Here is an 18,036-nt window from a genome sequence, read left to right as displayed (position 1 = left end):
GAATGGAACCTAAAATCTGTTTTGCCTTGAGTCCCTCTATACTCTTCCACTCATTGGAATAATATTTGTCACGCACCCGACATTTTTGCCTGCTTGGGGAGAGCAACAATGGAAAAAAAGTTTTCATCCATCATTTCATGAGGTGGCTAAAACGGATCTCACTTGCTTTATACATTGGGGTTACCTTTTTTGAACAGATTAATTCTCCTCTGCCCTATGGGTGACACCACAGGCAGCACTTGATCCTGAGCCTACAGCAGTCCCACTCAATGGAGGAGGAGACAGCTAACAGGACAAATGTCTGGTGCTGTTGTGGCTGTCTAAAGTAATTTTCTGTGCCTGCTTCCTTTCTTGTCCAGATCTGTGGTGCCAGGGTTTCTCTTTCCCAGTTTCAGGTGTATTCTCAGCTCTCAGCCTGCCTTACTTGTTCAGCTTTTCAACTTACTGTTTCAGTTTTTCAGTTTAGTGAATTTGCCTCACTGTAAACCACAGTGCTGCCACCCCCTCTCATCTAAACAGCAAGTGAGAACTACGCAGGCATTCCTTTCACAGACAAGTTCTTACACCTAAGCATTGACTCTCTCCATGTGGTTTCAACCCAAACCCGGTCACGCAGAATAGGACTAACAGGGTTAGTCCACCACTAGTGCTGTTTGCTGTTGCTTACTCCTGGACTGGACCTATGAATAGAGCTTGTGTCTGATCCTCCTCCTATCTGAGAGAAAGCCGGCAGAGTCCGGGAAAGCAATCACACTTGAGCACTCCCACATGCTCCTGGTCCTAGACCACCTTTAGAGCAAAGGCATACATACATAGTTAAAGCTACAGCAGTGGTGGAAAGCCCACATGGTAGCACTACCGTGGGAGAAAACAATGATCACCTTATTCAGAGCACATTTTGTTAAGCAGCAGTAGGATTTATGGGATGCAAGGCAATTCCAGTAGCAAGCAGCGACACAGCGCTGCGCCTTTCTTCCTCACCCAGTCTTCGCATCAGGCGGACAGCCAGACTCCTGATTTCGACATGGGCCAGTTCATTGAAAACATTAAGCTTCCACTGAGAAGCAGGGCATTCAGCAAGGACTGTTGCTATAGCCTGCTCCACACTAGCAGCACACTGGCAGCACCAAGCACATCAGTGCGATTTTTCTGCAACCTTTTTCTCCACACACCCTGAAGTATTTGCTCCATCTCTAAGGGGTTTTGGAGGAGGGAAACAACTGCAAATATTCTGTTATTTATGTGGGTTCCAGGACAAATCTTCTAACAACTGCAAAGCTTCAAACAGGAGGTTCCTCCCTCTTGAACGTGGAAGAGGCTTTGATAGGCAGAAAAGGCCCACACATTTGCATCTCTTGATCTCCACGAGAACAGATGCTGTTTGGGTTACATCAGCCCCAGTTCAGGCTGTCAAACCCCAGCCAGTGTTGCTAAGTGTGAAATACTTCCTACAATACTCACACATTCAGTAGCCCTACCGGGCTCTCCCTCAGCCCAGCTGGATTCCAGTGTGTCCAAGATGTGCAACCTGTTAGAGACTGCTGCTTGCAGCCACCAGCGGCAGTTACAGCACACATCAGACTGTGGAGCTTTCCCACCTCCTCAGCTGAGAGAGAGCAATACCCAGAGCAGAAATTGAACAGCCTAATACTGGAACCTGCATCACACTGACATCCTTCTCCACTGTTATTTCCAAGCAGTAAGTCCCTGCTGCCAACTTGCAACAGAAAAGTCTGCTCTCAGCTATCAACAACATAACCTTACATTTTGTACTGTTGCATTTCATCCCACTTCTACAGTCTCAGCTATCAAAATTGCCTACCTGCTCCTATAGGGTATCCCAGTCCTCCCCTGTATTGTCAATGCCTGCCAAATTTGGATCAGCAGCCAATTTCATTAATGCATCCATTTCAGTGTGCCAAGATCATTAATGAAAACTAGGCCCGGGACCAGCCACTGGGGAACTCCATAATCTCTCATAATTCCTGTACTTATCTTCATCTTAACTAATAACTCACCATGCAGCACTGTAGCAAATGGATTACTGAAGTCCAAAGCAATCAGTTCTACTGCATTTAGTGTGACCTCCAACCTGATGCAGGATAGAGGAGGTCCCAGAGCAGAAAAGCATCCAGAATTCATTTTAAAAGTGCTTGGGGAACTCTAGAAATATCCATCCCAATCTACATAAAAATATTCCACGGATACCTAATAGCAGCCCTCAGACTTTACACCTTACTCCAAGTCGTGGTTCGTCTGACATCATCTTAGAGCCACTAGATCTTGTTACATCTTTGTCTGCTCCATCAAGGAACTCTTATTCCTCTTTCCCAAGCAAAGCACACACAAACTGTGAGCAGCTCACCATTTGGTCTCCTCAGAGCTGCAGGAAATGGGCTCACCAGGCATCAAGCACCCTGAGCTGCCCCACGGATTTCCTCTGAACCTCTTGCACATTCCATGTCTTCAGTGAGGAGCTGGCCTCTGAGCTGGCTCTGCTCTCCCAGCTCCACACCCTAAAGGAAGGCTCCCCGAAGCCCTGCTGGTGTTTCCAGCCCCTGGGGCGCACCTCTCCAGAGCATGAAGCCCCCAGGACTTGCTTCTGCAGAGAGCTGTGCCCAGCTCCTGCCTGACCCGCAGCCCTGCAGCAGCTGTCCCTGCCGCACCTTCCCAGCAGCGCAGTCGGCCGGAACCTCCTGGCTTCTTCTTCGGCAAAACAGCCAGTGCTGCCCCCGGCTGTGCATGGTCGGGAAGCCATAAAGCCACCATCCTGCCCCGGAACACTGGGTGTTCAGCTCCCCCTCTGCAGGCCTCAGGAGAAAGGCTGGGTGGTGGGGTGGGGAGTCACTGCGTGCCTGGGGCAGGGTCTAGGTCAAGGCAGAAGGGAGCTCCAGGGACCGGGAGCCCCTGGGCTTCAGGGCAGCGAGCACAGGTGTAGCCTGGGACAGGGAAGAGGAAGGCTGGCATGGTGGCTGCCCATGGTCAGGGCATGTCCCAGAGAGGAGCCCGTACAGGCCCAGCTCATGGACTTGAACCCGGTCTGGGATGGTGCTTTGTCAGCCATAGAATCATAGAATCAACTAGGTTGAAAAAGACCTTGAAGATCATCAAGTCCAACCGTTACCTCAGCACTGCCAAGTCCACCATATCACGGAGTGCTTATCTACACATTGTTTGAACACTTCCAGGGATGTTGATTCCACCACTTCCCTGGGCAGCCTGTTCCAATGCTTGACCATGCTCTCCATGATGAAATTTTTCCTAATATCCAACCTAAACCTCCCCTGGTGCAGCTTGAGGCTGCTACCTCTAGTCCTATCACTTGTTACTTGGGAAAAGAGACCGACCACCACCTCACTACAACCTGCTTTCAGGTAGTTGTAGAGTGCAGTGAGCTCCCCGCCGAGGGCAGTAGGTGCCTGAAGCAGCCTCTTCCCCTCACAGCGGGCTGCCATGGTGGGCACTCCTCGGCGCTGGAGCGCCCATCGGCCTCCAGGGCCGCACGGCTTCACCCTGCCTGCCCGCTGCCTCTCCTTGGGCCCGGGACTCACGCGGCCGCCGCAGACCCTTGCCCGCCCCCCGGCCGCTCCCTCCCTCGGAAAGCACCGCATCAGGAAACTATTCGGGGTATTTTTAGCGGCTTTTAACACGATTTCGCAGCTGGAAACGGGCGGGGCCTCCCCGTGCTGCCCGCCAGCCCGCACCGGACCACCGCGAAGGGCCCGGCCACCGCCGCCTCGCACCCGCCGCTGCGATTGCCAGCAGGGGGCGCTCTCACGCCGCCCCGGCGAAGGTGCGGAGGCCACGTCGGAGGACGCGCGGGGCCGCCCCGCAGCGGAGGGGCCCGACCCCGGGGCGCGAGGGCTCGGCGCCTCCGGCCGAGCAGGGGGCGGTGGCGGGGCCCCGCAGGGGGGGAGGGGGAGATAGCGGCGGAGGAGAAGAGGGCGGGCGGCGGTGAGTGCGCTGCTGCTGAAGCCATCAGCGCGGTGCGGCGGGCGAAGGCCGGGCTTCGAGCTCCCTCCCCTGTCCGAGCCCCGTCCCGGGGACGTCATGGGAGGGAGGTATAAAATTTAAGCGACGAGGCCGCGGGAGACGCAGTGTGCGCGGGAGGGGCGGCGCGGTTCGGTGCGGTGCGCGGCCGGGGCACAGCGAGCGGCCCGGCGGCGCTGCTCCCGGCTGTGCGGGGAGCGCCGCGGTGCCGCTCTCCCGGCCGCGGGGGGTCAGGCACCGGGCGATGTAGGACGCGGGGCCCGGCGGGGGGATGAATGGTGCAGCGAGAGGGGCGGGCGCGGCGCTCCCCCCGCGGCGGCGGGGCGGCGCGGGCCGCTGACACGTGCGGCGGCGGGGCGCCCCCGGCTCCGCGGGACGCGGGGCGGCGCATGGGGAAGGAGCCCGGCGCGGCGAGGCACGGCGCCTGCCGCTTCTCCTTGCGGAGCGCTGCCAGCTCTTCCTGGAAGTCCTGAGTCGCGCACGGCGCAGTGAGTTCATGCACCTCCTCGCCAAACCTCAGCCTGCGGGATCTGGGGAGGCTGCTGCCAGCACACCGCCCGGTCCCCCGCGCCCGTTCGCCGCCGCCCGGGGGCCGCTCCCGGGGGCCCCCGCTGCCGCCCCCTCACACATGAAGATGTACGTGCAAAGGGCTCTGGTGCTGCTCTGCCTGCTGAGCTTTGCCACTGTGAGCCTCTCGCTGTCCTCCTGCACCACCTTGGATCTGGACCACATCAAGAAAAAGAGGGTTGAAGCCATCCGGGGCCAGATACTGAGCAAGCTGCGGCTCACTAGTCCCCCGGAGACCGTGGGGCCGGCCCATGTGCCCTACCAGATCCTGGCCCTCTATAACAGCACCCGGGAGCTGCTGGAAGAGATGGAGGAGGAGAAGGAGGAGAGCTGCTCGCAGGACAACACCGAATCCGAATACTATGCCAAAGAGATCCATAAATTTGACATGATCCAGGGCCTCCCCGAGCACAGTAAGTGCTGGGCTCCCCCCGCGCCGGCCGGGGTGCCGCGCCCGCGAGGCAGCCTGCCCGGGATCCCGGCCGCGGAGGAGGGAGGGCCGAGGGGCGCCGGGCCCCCGCGGGAGGGGCCGCGTTCCCGGCGGGGCGGGAGCGCAAAGAAGGGAGGGGGCCGCTGGGGGCTGGGGGGGGACTTCTCCGCCTCCCTGCGGGGGCAAGCGCGGACGAGGAGTGCGGGGCGCTGCCCGTGCCAGGCGGGGGAGCCCCGGGGCGGCGGGCGCGGAGCACCGGCAGGAGGGCGCGGGGCTGGCGGCCGGAGCTGCCCCTGCGCAGGTTGCGGATCCGGGAGCAGCATCGGCCCAGGCCTCAGGCGAGAGCTGCGGGGCCAGCCAGTGTGTGGAGGCCGGACATGTGCGTGATGCGGCGGTGGGATGCAGCTTGAGTGTGGAGTGAACGCTGCGCACTGGGCTGGGGGAAGGTGTAGGTCTCGTGTTTGGTGACGGGCAGGTAGAGACGAACTCCTCCCTGCTGAAGCTCCAGCGCGTGCCGCAGAGATACCGGCAACTTGCTCGGTCTGTGCGGCACTCGCACTATCCGTAGTGAAGGGGGGGACACATGCTGAAGAGGCTGCAGACTGGAGTTACACTGTCGAGAGTGTTACTCGGGTAGCGTGAGGCTTCAGAGAGTGAGTAGAAGATAACAGGGATGCTGAGCAGGTGCAGAGCAGACAGTGATGCCAAGGGGACCCCCAAGAGAACACAGGCACTAAGGAAACATGACAGATGTTGAGCAGGTGTGGAAACAGATGATGAGCAGGCCCAGATGTGGACACTAAACAGATTCAGGTGTAAAAGCTGAGCAGATGCAGATGTAGATGCAGAGACATAGACTGAGCAAACATGAACCCCAAGCAGACTGCAGATGCTGAGCACATGTAGGCAGAAGCAAACCTTTCATTCTGTGCTTAGGGTTGGAAGATGTTGGCAGGTGTGCAGTCATTCCACTATCCGGGGTGTCCTCCCGTGATGTAGTGCAGTCTTGGAGACAAGATTTGAATGCTGGCAGTTCTGGGGAGGAGCTGTGACTTGGTGCAGGCAGCTTCAGAATGCATTTACTCTGCCAGATTTATGTTAATCTTGACATACGATGAGCTGGAATAAGAGTTACAGTCTGGTAATGCAACAAATTTCATGTAATCTCTAACAGACTGCACTCCATATGGTTATACGATTAGCTCTTAGCTCAGGAGACACCAAGACCCGAGGAACAGAAGGTGCATGGAGTACAGCAGCGTACCCGTATTTCAGCATTTTTGACCTACTGAAGTGTCATTTGGGAAATTCTAAAAATATGTGGGGAAACCAAGTGTCTGTGAAAAATAGCACAGACTCACTGAGAACCAGTGTGTTCTGGGGAAGGAAGCGGGGAAAGCACAGCAGCGGGAAATGAAGTCAGAGGAGTGGATTTGGATAAAGCAGAGGGGGGAAGAGGAATGAAGATGTGGTGCATGAGAAGGAACAGTGAGGAGGGACTGTGGGTTGGGGAAGATTCCTATGGAAATGAATGAACCTGTCCCTGTAGGACACTGGGGCAAGGTGCTGAGCAGTGGGTTCAAAAGACCTAGTGCTGAGGTTGAATTCCTGGGAGTGGGCAGCACAGATGCTACCGCCAGAGAAAGAGGAAACTTTGGAGTTGGGTCAAAGCGAGAGAGACGCACTGCAGACAGTCTGTGGTGTCAGGAGACGCGCTCTTTTTGAAACCTGGGGAGTTTCATCGCTTGCACCATGGCTGAATCTGGCCCCGTGTCTTCAGAAGTGGCCGATGTTCAACTTTCCCATGGCTCTGTCCCTGTGCCAGGTGATGACCTCAGAGCACGCGCTGAGCCAGGGGCAGCCTTCTCTGGGGGGAAGGGCAGGACTGCTCCATTGAGGGAACTGCGAGGAAGAGACAGACAAGTCTGAAGCGTGTGTGCACGCACACTCGCATACACACGAACTGTTCTAGCTCCAAACTATTAGTCAAGCAGCTCGCTGGCTTAGATTACTCATCCTTCTCAAAGACTTCAGGCCCAAATGTCAGGAGAGCTGAGGAGCAAAAATAGCAGCGTGGAGAGCCCCATCCTTCTAGGAAGGAAGGATATTCAGGACCAGGTTCCCTATCCATACTTTGAGCTGTTTGGTGACTTACAGAATGGTTTTTCTGCTGTGCGTCTTGGGCTTATTTCCTGAATTACAGGGGGCTTGCTTTCAGAGAATAACTCCGTCTTGACCAGCCATTCAGTTCAAGGTCCTCCTAAAACTCATGGGGGTTCAGACCCCCTTAAGCACTGATTTGGTTAGGTTCAAATTCGGAGAGCATCTGCAGTGGTCCTGCAAATGGCTTTGCTGACCTTCCTGAGGAAAAACAGATGTCATTTTCCAAGCCAGCTTGAGAGACAAGGCAATCAAAGCCATGGGTCACTGGGGCCAAGCGTCTCTTCCCTCCAAACCTGCCACCTGCAAAGTTCCAAAAGAATCAATATTTTTTAATCCAAAGTTACGCAGCTTTGGCATGGAACACCTTGAAATAGCAGTGGTGTACTATAGAGTGAAGCAATATCTGCTCACAGACAGCCTGCTCTTCCTTGACATCAAACTCTGATGGCACAGCCGTCAGCCTTCTTGGAGCTTGCCAGGAACAGCAGCTGTGTAGGATGGGCAGCACATGGAGAAGCTGCACCTCACTGAAAGCAGTGGTAGGAAAAGGGAAGATCCCAAACGAACCTGCTCTCTGTAACACATTGTCCACACTAAGAGGCTACTGGTCTCATTGTTCGTGCAGTCAACAGCTCTGGGCTGTCTGGGTTCCACACTAATAGCAGGGTCTGATAGTGAGGATACATCCCATCGTGTGAGACACAGCCTGGCATGGGTACACAGGATGTCACAGATTCCCTGTCTCCAGGCTTGGTTACTGCCGCTGAGTGATGTGGACTGGAAGAGCCTGCAGGAGTACTGCCTCCAGGCTTTGCTCCATGCTGGTAGGTGGAAGGTGGGCACGTCCGGATTCCAGCGTGATTAACACACCTGAGCTGGGACTGGACCAAGTTCCCTGAAAAAATCCCCTCACCTCCTTTGTGTGTGCCCTCTTGCAGAAAGTACTCTGCCCCAAAGCAGTCAGCTTCCTGGGCGTGTGACCTGTATCCTGGACACACTACTGCGAGAAGCAGGCACCAACCACACAGTGTTTACAGTGAAACACAGAATGCATGTCCATCTCCCCATCACAAAGGGCTTGTTCCCAGGGTATGAAGGGAACATGAAACTGCTTAGGGAAGACAGCTATTATTGTTTCCACTAGGAAGATCTCCCAGGACACCAGCACTTCGCTGGTGAAGTAAGAAGGTAGAAGGCAATATGGGGACAGCAGGGAAAATACAGCAGATACAGTAATCTCTTACCACCATGGCTGCCTAACAGCCATAATTTGTAAGGATAAACAAAAATTTATTTTGTCTCTTATCTGCGCTGTGGTGTGGGACTGGATCTGCAGCCTCTGAACAGATTGTCAGATAAAGCACTACTGCTGCAAACAGATACTGGGCTAGGCTGACCACTGGTCTGATCTAGAAAGGCATTTCTGATTAAGGCATTACCAGCACATTCCTCAGGGACAGGCAGCCAGGTACAAAATAGAAGGGCAGGCTGTTAACAGCAGTATTAATAGGGCTAGGACTGCAAAACAGCTTAAGGGGGGTATTAAAACACAGTATCTACCTAAGTCTAGGATGCAGAACAGTTACCAGTGTTAGGCTTCAGCTAGGAAGCCTTTGGGCAGTTAATGAGATCAGAGTTTGGGTTTTCTGCTGTGCTTTTGTGTGGCATAAAACCTAGAACTGGTCACAGTGGTGGAGTCCCCACAGTGGGCGTCCTCATATGGCTTGGTGTACTCTTTGCACTGCAGGGTTGTTGAGCTGAGCGTATCAGCTCATGGCTGCAGTGGGGTCTGGTCTCCTGGGACTAATGAACATCCATCTCTTCAATAGCAGCCAGAGACTTTGCTGTTGGGAAGCTGTTCAGTGGTACAAATGACACCCTACCCCCCCTCCAATTAAAGCCCAGTGTGAGCTTTAGCTTTGGCTTACTGAGTAAAACTTTCGCTCCCAAAGAATACATCTTCGTAAACTGTCAGCCTCCTGCTTGCTGAATCTGAGTTTAGCGCAAGAAAGCAACCTTCATCTTCATGGACATGACTCTGGAATTGCATCAGTGTTGCTCGAACCAGAACCTGGTGTGGGACGTGAACCTTTTTTGCTGAGGTGCTGTTTCTCCGGAGAGACAGTAGTGTTTGTGCAGAGGGAGGCTAGCTTCAGGAATCAGCTGGAAGGTTGCTTCAGTTGAGGTTTCTAGCCTATGTGTCACCGGCTGGAACTGTGGCTGAGAATGGGATAGTTTTTCTTTCTGTTTTTTTTTTGTTAAAAAACCAACTATCAGCTGACAGGAGCCTCATGTAGCACTGGACAACAGTCAGAGCTCATACAAGAGGGCTGCAAACAAACCTGCATGGGGGCATAGAGCAGGAGCTGCTGCGTCTTGTCTGCAGGAAGCCTTAATGATGCTAGAGCCTTGGAAGACTAACAGAGGTCAATAGGAAAGATTCTTCCATGAGACCAAAATGGTCCCACTGAAGAGAAGCTTATTTTCTCTTGAAGGCTCTGTTTTGGACCTCATAGCTTTTACCTGCTCTTTTCTGGGGCATCTGTGAAATGTATTTTTCTGTTCAGTGGGCATACATAGACACACAAAACATTTCCTGTTCATGTGTCCAATCTCCACAGGCCTCTCAGCACTGTTACTCTGTCCTTGAAGAACTCTGTATCTAGTAATACTCATGAATTTCTTCTCCAGGTTAAGAGTTAGAACTGATCTTAAAACTCAGTTCTTTCAGTACACACTCAATAGTCACTGCCCTGAAATACCTTCCACACCTCATGCTTTGTGGACACTTGGCTGGCTTTCGCTATAGGAGACAATGACAGGTTTGTAAAACTAGGATTCAATGGCAATGGGATCACCCTGGCTTCATGTCTCCAGGATGATCAGTCACGCCATCATCCCTGTTGCAAATGGGCCCCACTAGCTGCAAATATTGTTTAAATATTTGAGATCCTGCCCCTATGACCTATGGTTCTCAGTCCTTCCATCTTTCTTTCTCCTAGATGAGTTGGGCATTTGTCCAAAAGGTGTCACCTCCAACGTGTTCCGCTTTAATGTGTCCTCGGCAGAGAAGAACAGCACCAACTTGTTCCGGGCCGAGTTTCGGGTGCTGCGTGTGCCCAACCCGAGTTCCAAACGCAGCGAGCAGCGCATTGAGCTGTTCCAGGTGAGTATTCTTCTCACCTTCCCTCGTGCCTGAGCCCATTGTAGCTTGGCTCCTTTATGCCTGCCTCAGTTGATATGTGCAGGGCCACAGAAGACAGGAGAGACTGCATGCTGTACCCCAGGCTTCTTCCAGCATATGCAGTGATACAGTCACCTTTCTTTCCTTTTACAGTGTGATGCTGTCCTTTCCCCGCTCACATTGGCTGGCTGCTCTGGGCACTCTGGCATGGGGCCCACTGCAGCTTTTCCTGCCGTGAGATGGGGGTTGGAAGGGGAACCCCTCACCACTGGAGCAGTTCTGATCTTTGTGTCACATCTGCTGCCCAGGTCCTTTGGCAGTTTTGTTCCTTTTGACTGTCGCAGTACAGTTGGTGCTAATACAATGGGTGGAGCTCGCTGTTTTGTCACTGATTTACTGGAAAAATAATGCTTGCTTTCAAAGTTCCTTCAGCAGCAGCTCCTCAGGGACACCATTCATGGCACCAGTACTTACCTGGAGACTGGTTTGAACTCATGGACTCCCCTGGCAGAATAAGGTCTGATTCAGGTTTCAGAGTGGTCTTAGGTTGGCCTGGACCTCCCAGCTAATGGTACAGTCCGACATCCAGGTGGCACATTTCCTGGCACATTCCCACAGGCTAATGTCTGTCTGCTTTGCAGTAAAAGCACAGCTGTAATTGCCCTATGGCTGGTAGCTTTTGAGGGCTTCCTGGAATTCAGCTTCAAAGGTCAGAGCAATTGTCCACCAGATGACACAACTGACAAAGAGGGAATCCCAGAGCTTCTCCATAGGTTCACTGCTCTGTGCAGTGAACTTGGGGTCCTGCAGGAAGGAACACTTTGCACAGGCTGTGGCTGTTTGGAAGCAGGAAGAGATGTCAGAGGAGGGGGAGAGGTCTCCAACCTGATCAACGCGGGTGTGGTTTGATAGGAGTTGAAGAGTCCAGGACACATGAAACACCACAGTGTAGGACTCAGTAGGCTTGCGGGGCCTGTGGCAAGATGCTCTATTGCCCACTGCTGGGCAACTCTGGAGTCCAGACTGGTTGTGAAGTATGTCCTCTCACCTGTGCCAGCGTATTCCTGGTGTCTCATTTGCCAGGACCAATCTTCTGAATTACGTTTTAGCAAGCTGTGGAAAAACTAAAGACCCAAGGCTGTACCTTCCATAGGCGCGACACTGGCTGATTCTCTCTACCACTCCTTTTCGCACAGATCCTTCGGCCGGATGAGCACATAGCAAAGCAGCGCTACCTCAGTGGCAGAAATGTACAGACACGAGGCTCCCCTGAGTGGCTGTCCTTCGATGTCACCGAGACTGTGCGTGAGTGGCTTCTGCACAGAGGTAGGGGTCTTATCTGGACTGTTGGTTGAGGCATCCATAGAAATGTGGATCAGCGTTGACAGGAATATTGCTCTGCTCCCCTTCTGCAGGAGTTTGGTTCACGTAGAGAGCAGCTCCTTTCAGTCTGAGAACAAACCTTCCCCCAGAGAGCCACCTCAGTGCGTGGCGTTTGCTAAATTGCCAGCTCTGTCCTGGAGTCCCCACTGTGTAGCTCTGTGGGCTGAGTCAAAATGAGGATTCATCCTCTGGAGGAGGAAATTGTTTTCACTGAGACGTGCTGGAACTTCTTTTTGTTCTTCAATTCTAAGCCCAGAGGGGACCCCTCTGCTTGTCTAAACTATGATCTGTAATACATAAAAAATCAGACTTGCTCTGGTTTAATTTTCATGTGGAATAAAGCAAATCTAATAGGGAGAAAAACGGCAAGAATCCCAGTTTCTGTAGCTGTTTACAGCTTGTCATGTATAAAGGTGAGGAAATACCAGAGCCTGACACACCTAGACAGATGGAGGTTTTAGCACTGCAGAGAACATACCCCTGCCACCACTGAGCAGCCCAACGGATACTTACAGGGCAGCTCCCCCCAAGAACACTGACCCCATTTACAGATGGAGCTTAGGCACCATGACTCACAGCTGGAGTGGCCTTGCAGATAGAAGCGAGGTGCCACTGCAAATTGGAATGCAGGTGCTGGCAAGCAGCTGCTCCCTGGAAGGGTAAGATGTGAGCTTGTAAGCTCCTCCTTTTTCAAGCAATCTAACTTGCGTCCCGATGGCTGGAGTTTAGGGCTGGAACTGCAGTGAGCTCTGGAGAGGCACGCTAGCTGACAAGACATCACAGAGTATACAGGGCTTGAGAAAAAAGGTGCTAGGCACCTCCTCAATGCCCCGGGGAGCCAGATGTTTTAATTCATGGCACAACATAAAAAAGAAGCTTTCATAAGAGTCTTATGTTCCCTTAGTCAGGCCCACACAGCATGACTGGTCCAGGAAGTTATTATGAAAATAGACTTGCCTCTGGAAAGTGTGTGTGACTTAGACCGCTAGCAGTTCAACAAAACAGGAGGCTGCAGCTGCTGAGAAGAATGCTTCCAGTGAAATTACTTGTCCATATCCAACCCGCTCATTTTCACATCTCCTTCAGACACTAACCAGAAGCCAGAGAGTAGACAGGTACTGATGGCAAAACTGCTTTAACACAGACACTGCAAACCAGCTCTTCAAAATACTTGTGGTTCCAATGGAACTCCTTGAAGCTCACAAATGCTTTTGGATGCTAAATAGCCTAAAAAACATAACCAGGAGCACCCTTTTCACCTGTGCAGGAAACTCCCTTTAGCAAGAGCAAGGGTTTTTGCACAGGTGAAACCACAAGGTTATGCTTTCCATTCTCCTTTCCAAGGCAGCTTCTGTCCCCAACTCTGATAGCATCCCTGCATTTGAGATTGACCTGCAGTCTAGGAGTTAACCACAGTAAGTGTCCTCAGTGAAACTTCCCTGCGCGAGGAGCTGTCACAGTTGTGGAAGACTGTTTTCTCACAGAGTTGTCTTCTTTGCAGAGTCCAACCTTGGCCTGGAAATCAGCATACACTGTCCTTGCCACACTTTTCAGCCCAATGGGGACATCTTGGAGAATTTGCACGAAGTCTTGGAGATCAAGTTCAAAGGTGATAAAGAGCTGGGTTATGAGAGGCTGTTGGGGAAGAGAAAGCCTGGAGTATCTAAACTGAAAAACAAGCTCTCGCTTTGCATATTTGAGCGTTGTACATAGCATAACTTTTGTCTTCAGGCATACACATCAGGGTTTGCATGTTGATTATATGGGTACACCTGTTTTGTACACAGGTTAGAAATGGAAGAAAGTAAGTGCAGGCTGGGTAGGTTTGCAGGAGTGTCTGCAGAAAGGAGTAATTCTGTATTTCAACATCTTTCCAGGAAGTGCAGCTTGATGCCTTCTCAGATTTCTATGGAGGCTCTGCTTTCCAGTGAGGGTGACAGAAACACAAGGAAGTCAGGCATCCTTTGTGAGGTGGCCCAGAGAGTCAGTGGCTTGGATAGCCTAAGAACTAGCAACCTCCTGGCTTGCAGCCCTGGGCTGCAGCCACTGGCCCCCACAGGCTCCATTTCTGAGGCTGTTCCGCAGAGTGCCAATGATCTGACATCTTCTTTAAACCATTCATCTTCCTGCCTGTCCTGGGACTGAAGCCAGGAGTGAGTGGGATGGATTAATGGCCCCACCACGAGTTTACAAATGGTAAAACAGGTGGCCCGTAAGCCTCTATTTCAGGCCTGCAGCAGTCAGATTCACCAGGACTAAAGGGGTCCCTGTGAGGGAAGAAGTTCCCAGAGTGAGTGGATGTGGTGCCTGAATCCCTTTCACTCTGGTTTAAGGGCAAGCATGAGAATGTTAAATGCACTGAAAAGTCTTGTTGCAGCCTCCACTTCCACACTGATTTCTTCTTTGTGGATCCTCTTTTCCTCTGAAGGCATTGACAGTGAGGACGACTATGGCCGTGGGGACTTGGGGCGCCTGAAGAAGCAGAAAGACTTGCATAATCCCCACCTCATCCTGATGATGTTACCCCCACATCGGCTGGAGAGCCCAGGATTGGGAGGTCAGAGAAAGAAACGGGCCTTGGATACCAACTACTGTTTCCAGTAAGTGAGAATCCTGCCTAGAGTGATGAGGTCCCTCCCATGCCTGAGGTGGGCAAGTCTGGTGAGACTTCATGCCACTGGGAAAGGCAGAAGCTTCCAAGGGGGTTGTGGGTCACCACGGAGGCAGAGGGGCCACATGAGGAGCACAGCTCAGCCAGCTGCTTCTTGTGGTATCCAAGAAGGGGATGCTGGCCAGCACGGGAGTTGCTTCGTGCTTCTGGCTGAGCCACTGGATTGAAGTAAACTTGCAAGTGGTTTCCTGGAGCACAGCTTGGGCAGGGACCCATGGCAGCACCCTGCTAGCTCCAGGTGCCGGAGAGCAGCCAGGTGCTGCTATGGGCAAGTGGGGTGCTGCCTCCCTGGGCCAATGGTCAAGCTGCCTGCCAGCAGGCATGAACAGTGCCAGGCTGCTGAGCTGCCCGCCACTGCTCACCTGTGCTGCTGCTCTGCATGTGGTGCAGGCAAACACCATATCCCACTTGGCACTGCTGGTACAAGTTCTGCTCAGGAAGCCACATCATACAGTCGCATATAAAGCCTCTGTTTAGATTCACTCTGTTTTAATACTGTGTTTCAGGAACCTGGAGGAGAACTGCTGTGTGCGTTCTCTGTACATCGACTTCCGACAGGACCTTGGCTGGAAATGGGTCCACGAGCCTAAGGGCTACTTTGCTAACTTCTGTTCGGGCCCTTGTCCATACCTCCGCAGTGCAGACACCACTCACAGCACGGTACATCCTGTCGGGGCTTGTGGCTTTAATTCCCCCTGTCTCCCCAAGTGATCAACACCTGGTCTCTTCAAAGCAGCAAAAGCAGTTTGGATCAATACTTGTAAAAAACTGGCCAAGGAAACTGCAGAAGAGCCTAGGTGGTTCAACAGGAAAAATGTGCTTCCTTTGGAATCAATACTGAGTCATTGGTTCCAGCCAAATGTTGAGGAGGAGGATGCTGTCTCTCGGATAAGATGTGAAATAGCAGGACTGATGGTTTTAGGGTACTTATTTGGTAATGGCCAGAGTATCAACTGAATTGTTCACATCAAATGTCAACTGTGGTAATTAACTTCTGCCTAAATTTCTCCTGGAGTTTGCACTGGAGAAAGGATTTTTCTACAGTCTGTGACAGGTTGTCATGCAAAACTGTTGTGCCATGGCACACAGCTGCCATCTGCCACCATAGGGGCAGCTATAGCCTGAAGGTGAAGGGAAATCTGTGTCCATGTCCAAAAGTGAACATATCTATGCCGTAAGTTCTCCTTTCTGCACAGGCAGCTGTAGAAATCTCATCTGACCTATGGCAGGGAGAAACCTACTAGGCAGTGAGATTCATGAGTAAAAACTGGTAGAAAGCAAATGTCCTTAGGTAACCTAGGCATAACTCTGTTTAACATGAGTACACTAGGCAATCTTTGGGAAGAACACTACCTGAGCCTGGATACTATCTAGAGTGGAAGAAAGTAAAAGCAATAGAAAAGCACAGACATGGGAGAAGTACCGTGGGGAGAAGACGGACTAAGGAGCAGACAGTCCATTGCTGAGGCAAGAAAAGCCAGAGGAAAATCCTGTGCTTCTGTCCACAGAGGGGAAAAGGCAGCAATCCAGACAATGCAGCAGCTCAAGAGCAACTTAGCTTCAGGATTCACTGAAAAAGTTACTAGAAAAAGTAGATTCAGCTGAAGAACAGATAACTAGATGATACTGCAGAAAGGATGCTAACATTTTCTGGAGAGTTTGCGCAGCAGCAAGGCTCACTGGAGCTCAAGGACTGTATCAGTGGGAACAATCTATGGGAATGAAGGAGTGAACAGATGCTGGGTATTAAGCACAAGACAAAGCAGGGGAATGAACAGCTTAGAAAGGGTAATGGGCACGTAGCTGTACCATCTGGTTGTCCTGAGAAGCTCTCTACTAGATAACTGGACTGAATCAGTGTGCGAGAAAGGAGATTTTAGAATGTTCCTAATGTTCTTTCCTTTCTTGAGCAAGAAAAGAAACAATCAAGTGTTAAGGTTCAGCTGAATGATCCAAGAAACCTTTAGAACAATATAGGTGCTGACAGCTTGCTGGCACCACTTAGGAAAAACATGGTGAAAAGATTTCTCACCACTCTTTAACCTACTGTCTGTTGGGTCGAGCAGCCCCAGAGCATGTGGTACCCCTGTAGTACAGCCAGGGGTACTTTGCTCAGTATCCCAGATTGCTGCTACCAGAATGGCTGTGATTACATGGATCTGGATGATAGAACAGAATGTTTCCTTAACACTTCTTATACCCAAAGATAAAGTAGTTAAAAAGACAATGTACCAGACCCTATCGTTTATACCAGATAAGCACTAATGAGACCACAGTAGTGCAGGTGAGATTATGTTTTGGCCCCACAATTCAGGAAATTGCCTACTGCTGAGAAGTGGCCACTTCTGGCAAGAAACATGGCAACTGTTCTGTAGTGGTTGTGTGGCTGAAGTGTACAATGATCTGTGGGTTAGGGCCAGCTGGGAGGAGGAATCCAGTGGGGTTCCACAGGACACTCTTCTGGCTCCAGCTTTATAGTTGTAGTGACTATAATGTAGAGAATGGAGTGGAGGGAGAAAACATCGGACAGTTCAAAGCTGCGTGGGAACTGAAGATACACAAGAGGATTGGCATCCATGCAGTGCTATCTAGAGATGTTGGTTGAAATAAGCAGTATTGATGTTCTTTCTTCTCGTTTCTTTAAGAGAACCCAAGACAACATGGCCCCAGGCTGGTTACACCCAGCCTTGTTAAAAGCAAAAATTGACACTCTTCACCATGCCAAGTTAGAGATGAAAGGAGACAATACTTGCACTTCTTCAACCCATAAGCATCAGCCACAGAGCAAAGCTATTACAGTTAAAAAATGTCTTAAGAGTCAGGCCAGGGCAAGTGAGACCCTTTAGAGGCAGACCATAATCAGGAAGTATTGGGAAGGGGAGTACTGGTTGTCTGAGGGAAACATCCTCTGATGAGCATAGTCCAACCACCTAGAGACCTCTTGGCTTTGCTTCCTGTCTTCAACCAGCTTAAATGTATTCCTGACTTTGTCTCACCGCATTTACTTTGTTTCTGCAGGTGCTGGGCTTATATAACACGCTGAACCCTGAGGCATCCGCTTCTCCTTGCTGTGTTCCCCAGGACCTGGAGCCACTCACCATCTTGTACTATGTCGGGAGGACCCCCAAGGTGGAGCAGCTCTCCAACATGGTGGTGAAATCCTGCAAGTGCAGCTGAAAGGCACCCTGGCCCGCCCAAAGCCAAGAGAGAAACTGTCAGCACCCACTCTCCTGCTCCCAGGCTAACACAAAAGGAACTGTGGGTCAGAGACTACGCATGCTGAGGGCTGAGTGCCAAACCCTGTGGCTTAGGGTCTGGCAGCCCTTAGGGATCTCTTCTGGAACATTTCTTGGTCTTGTTGGTGATGTTGTGTTCCTTCTGGGAATTACTTCGGTGACACAAAGGCCACACTCTCCAAAGTGGCTGGACAGTTTGTGCAGAAGAGGAGGATTTGAGTGCTGGGTGGTTGAGCCGGGAAAGCATGGGAATGAGAGAGCAGGTGCAAGGGGAAATGGAAATGGGGATATGTTTTCTGTTCTAGCTTTAGCGATAGTAGGGCCTCAGCCCTCCCCAATGGCCTGAAGATTTGAAAGTTTCCTCTGTAGGAGGAAACCCTGAAAGTTTCTTCAGAGAAAGAAAATGCACCAA

General features: G+C 51.8%; 1 protein-coding gene across 1 annotated transcript; it reads left to right on the top strand.

Moving 5' to 3' along the window:
- Positions 1–4,265: 4,265 nt before the first annotated feature.
- TGFB3 (transforming growth factor beta 3) lies at positions 4,266–17,565 on the top strand (the record flags this gene model as incomplete). The annotated part of the gene is given in 8 exon segments (XM_080618436.1): positions 4,266–4,341; positions 4,344–4,970; positions 10,153–10,316; positions 11,531–11,660; positions 13,219–13,326; positions 14,146–14,317; positions 14,895–15,048; positions 17,407–17,565. Coding segments are annotated over 8 exon segments (1,590 nt in total).
- Positions 17,566–18,036: the final 471 nt, after the last annotated feature.

This window comes from Psittacula echo (genome assembly GCF_963264785.1).
Source record: "Psittacula echo genome assembly, chromosome: 5".
Taxonomy (NCBI): domain Eukaryota; kingdom Metazoa; phylum Chordata; class Aves; order Psittaciformes; family Psittacidae; genus Psittacula; species Psittacula echo.
This window is presented reverse-complemented; position numbering and strand designations above follow the sequence as displayed.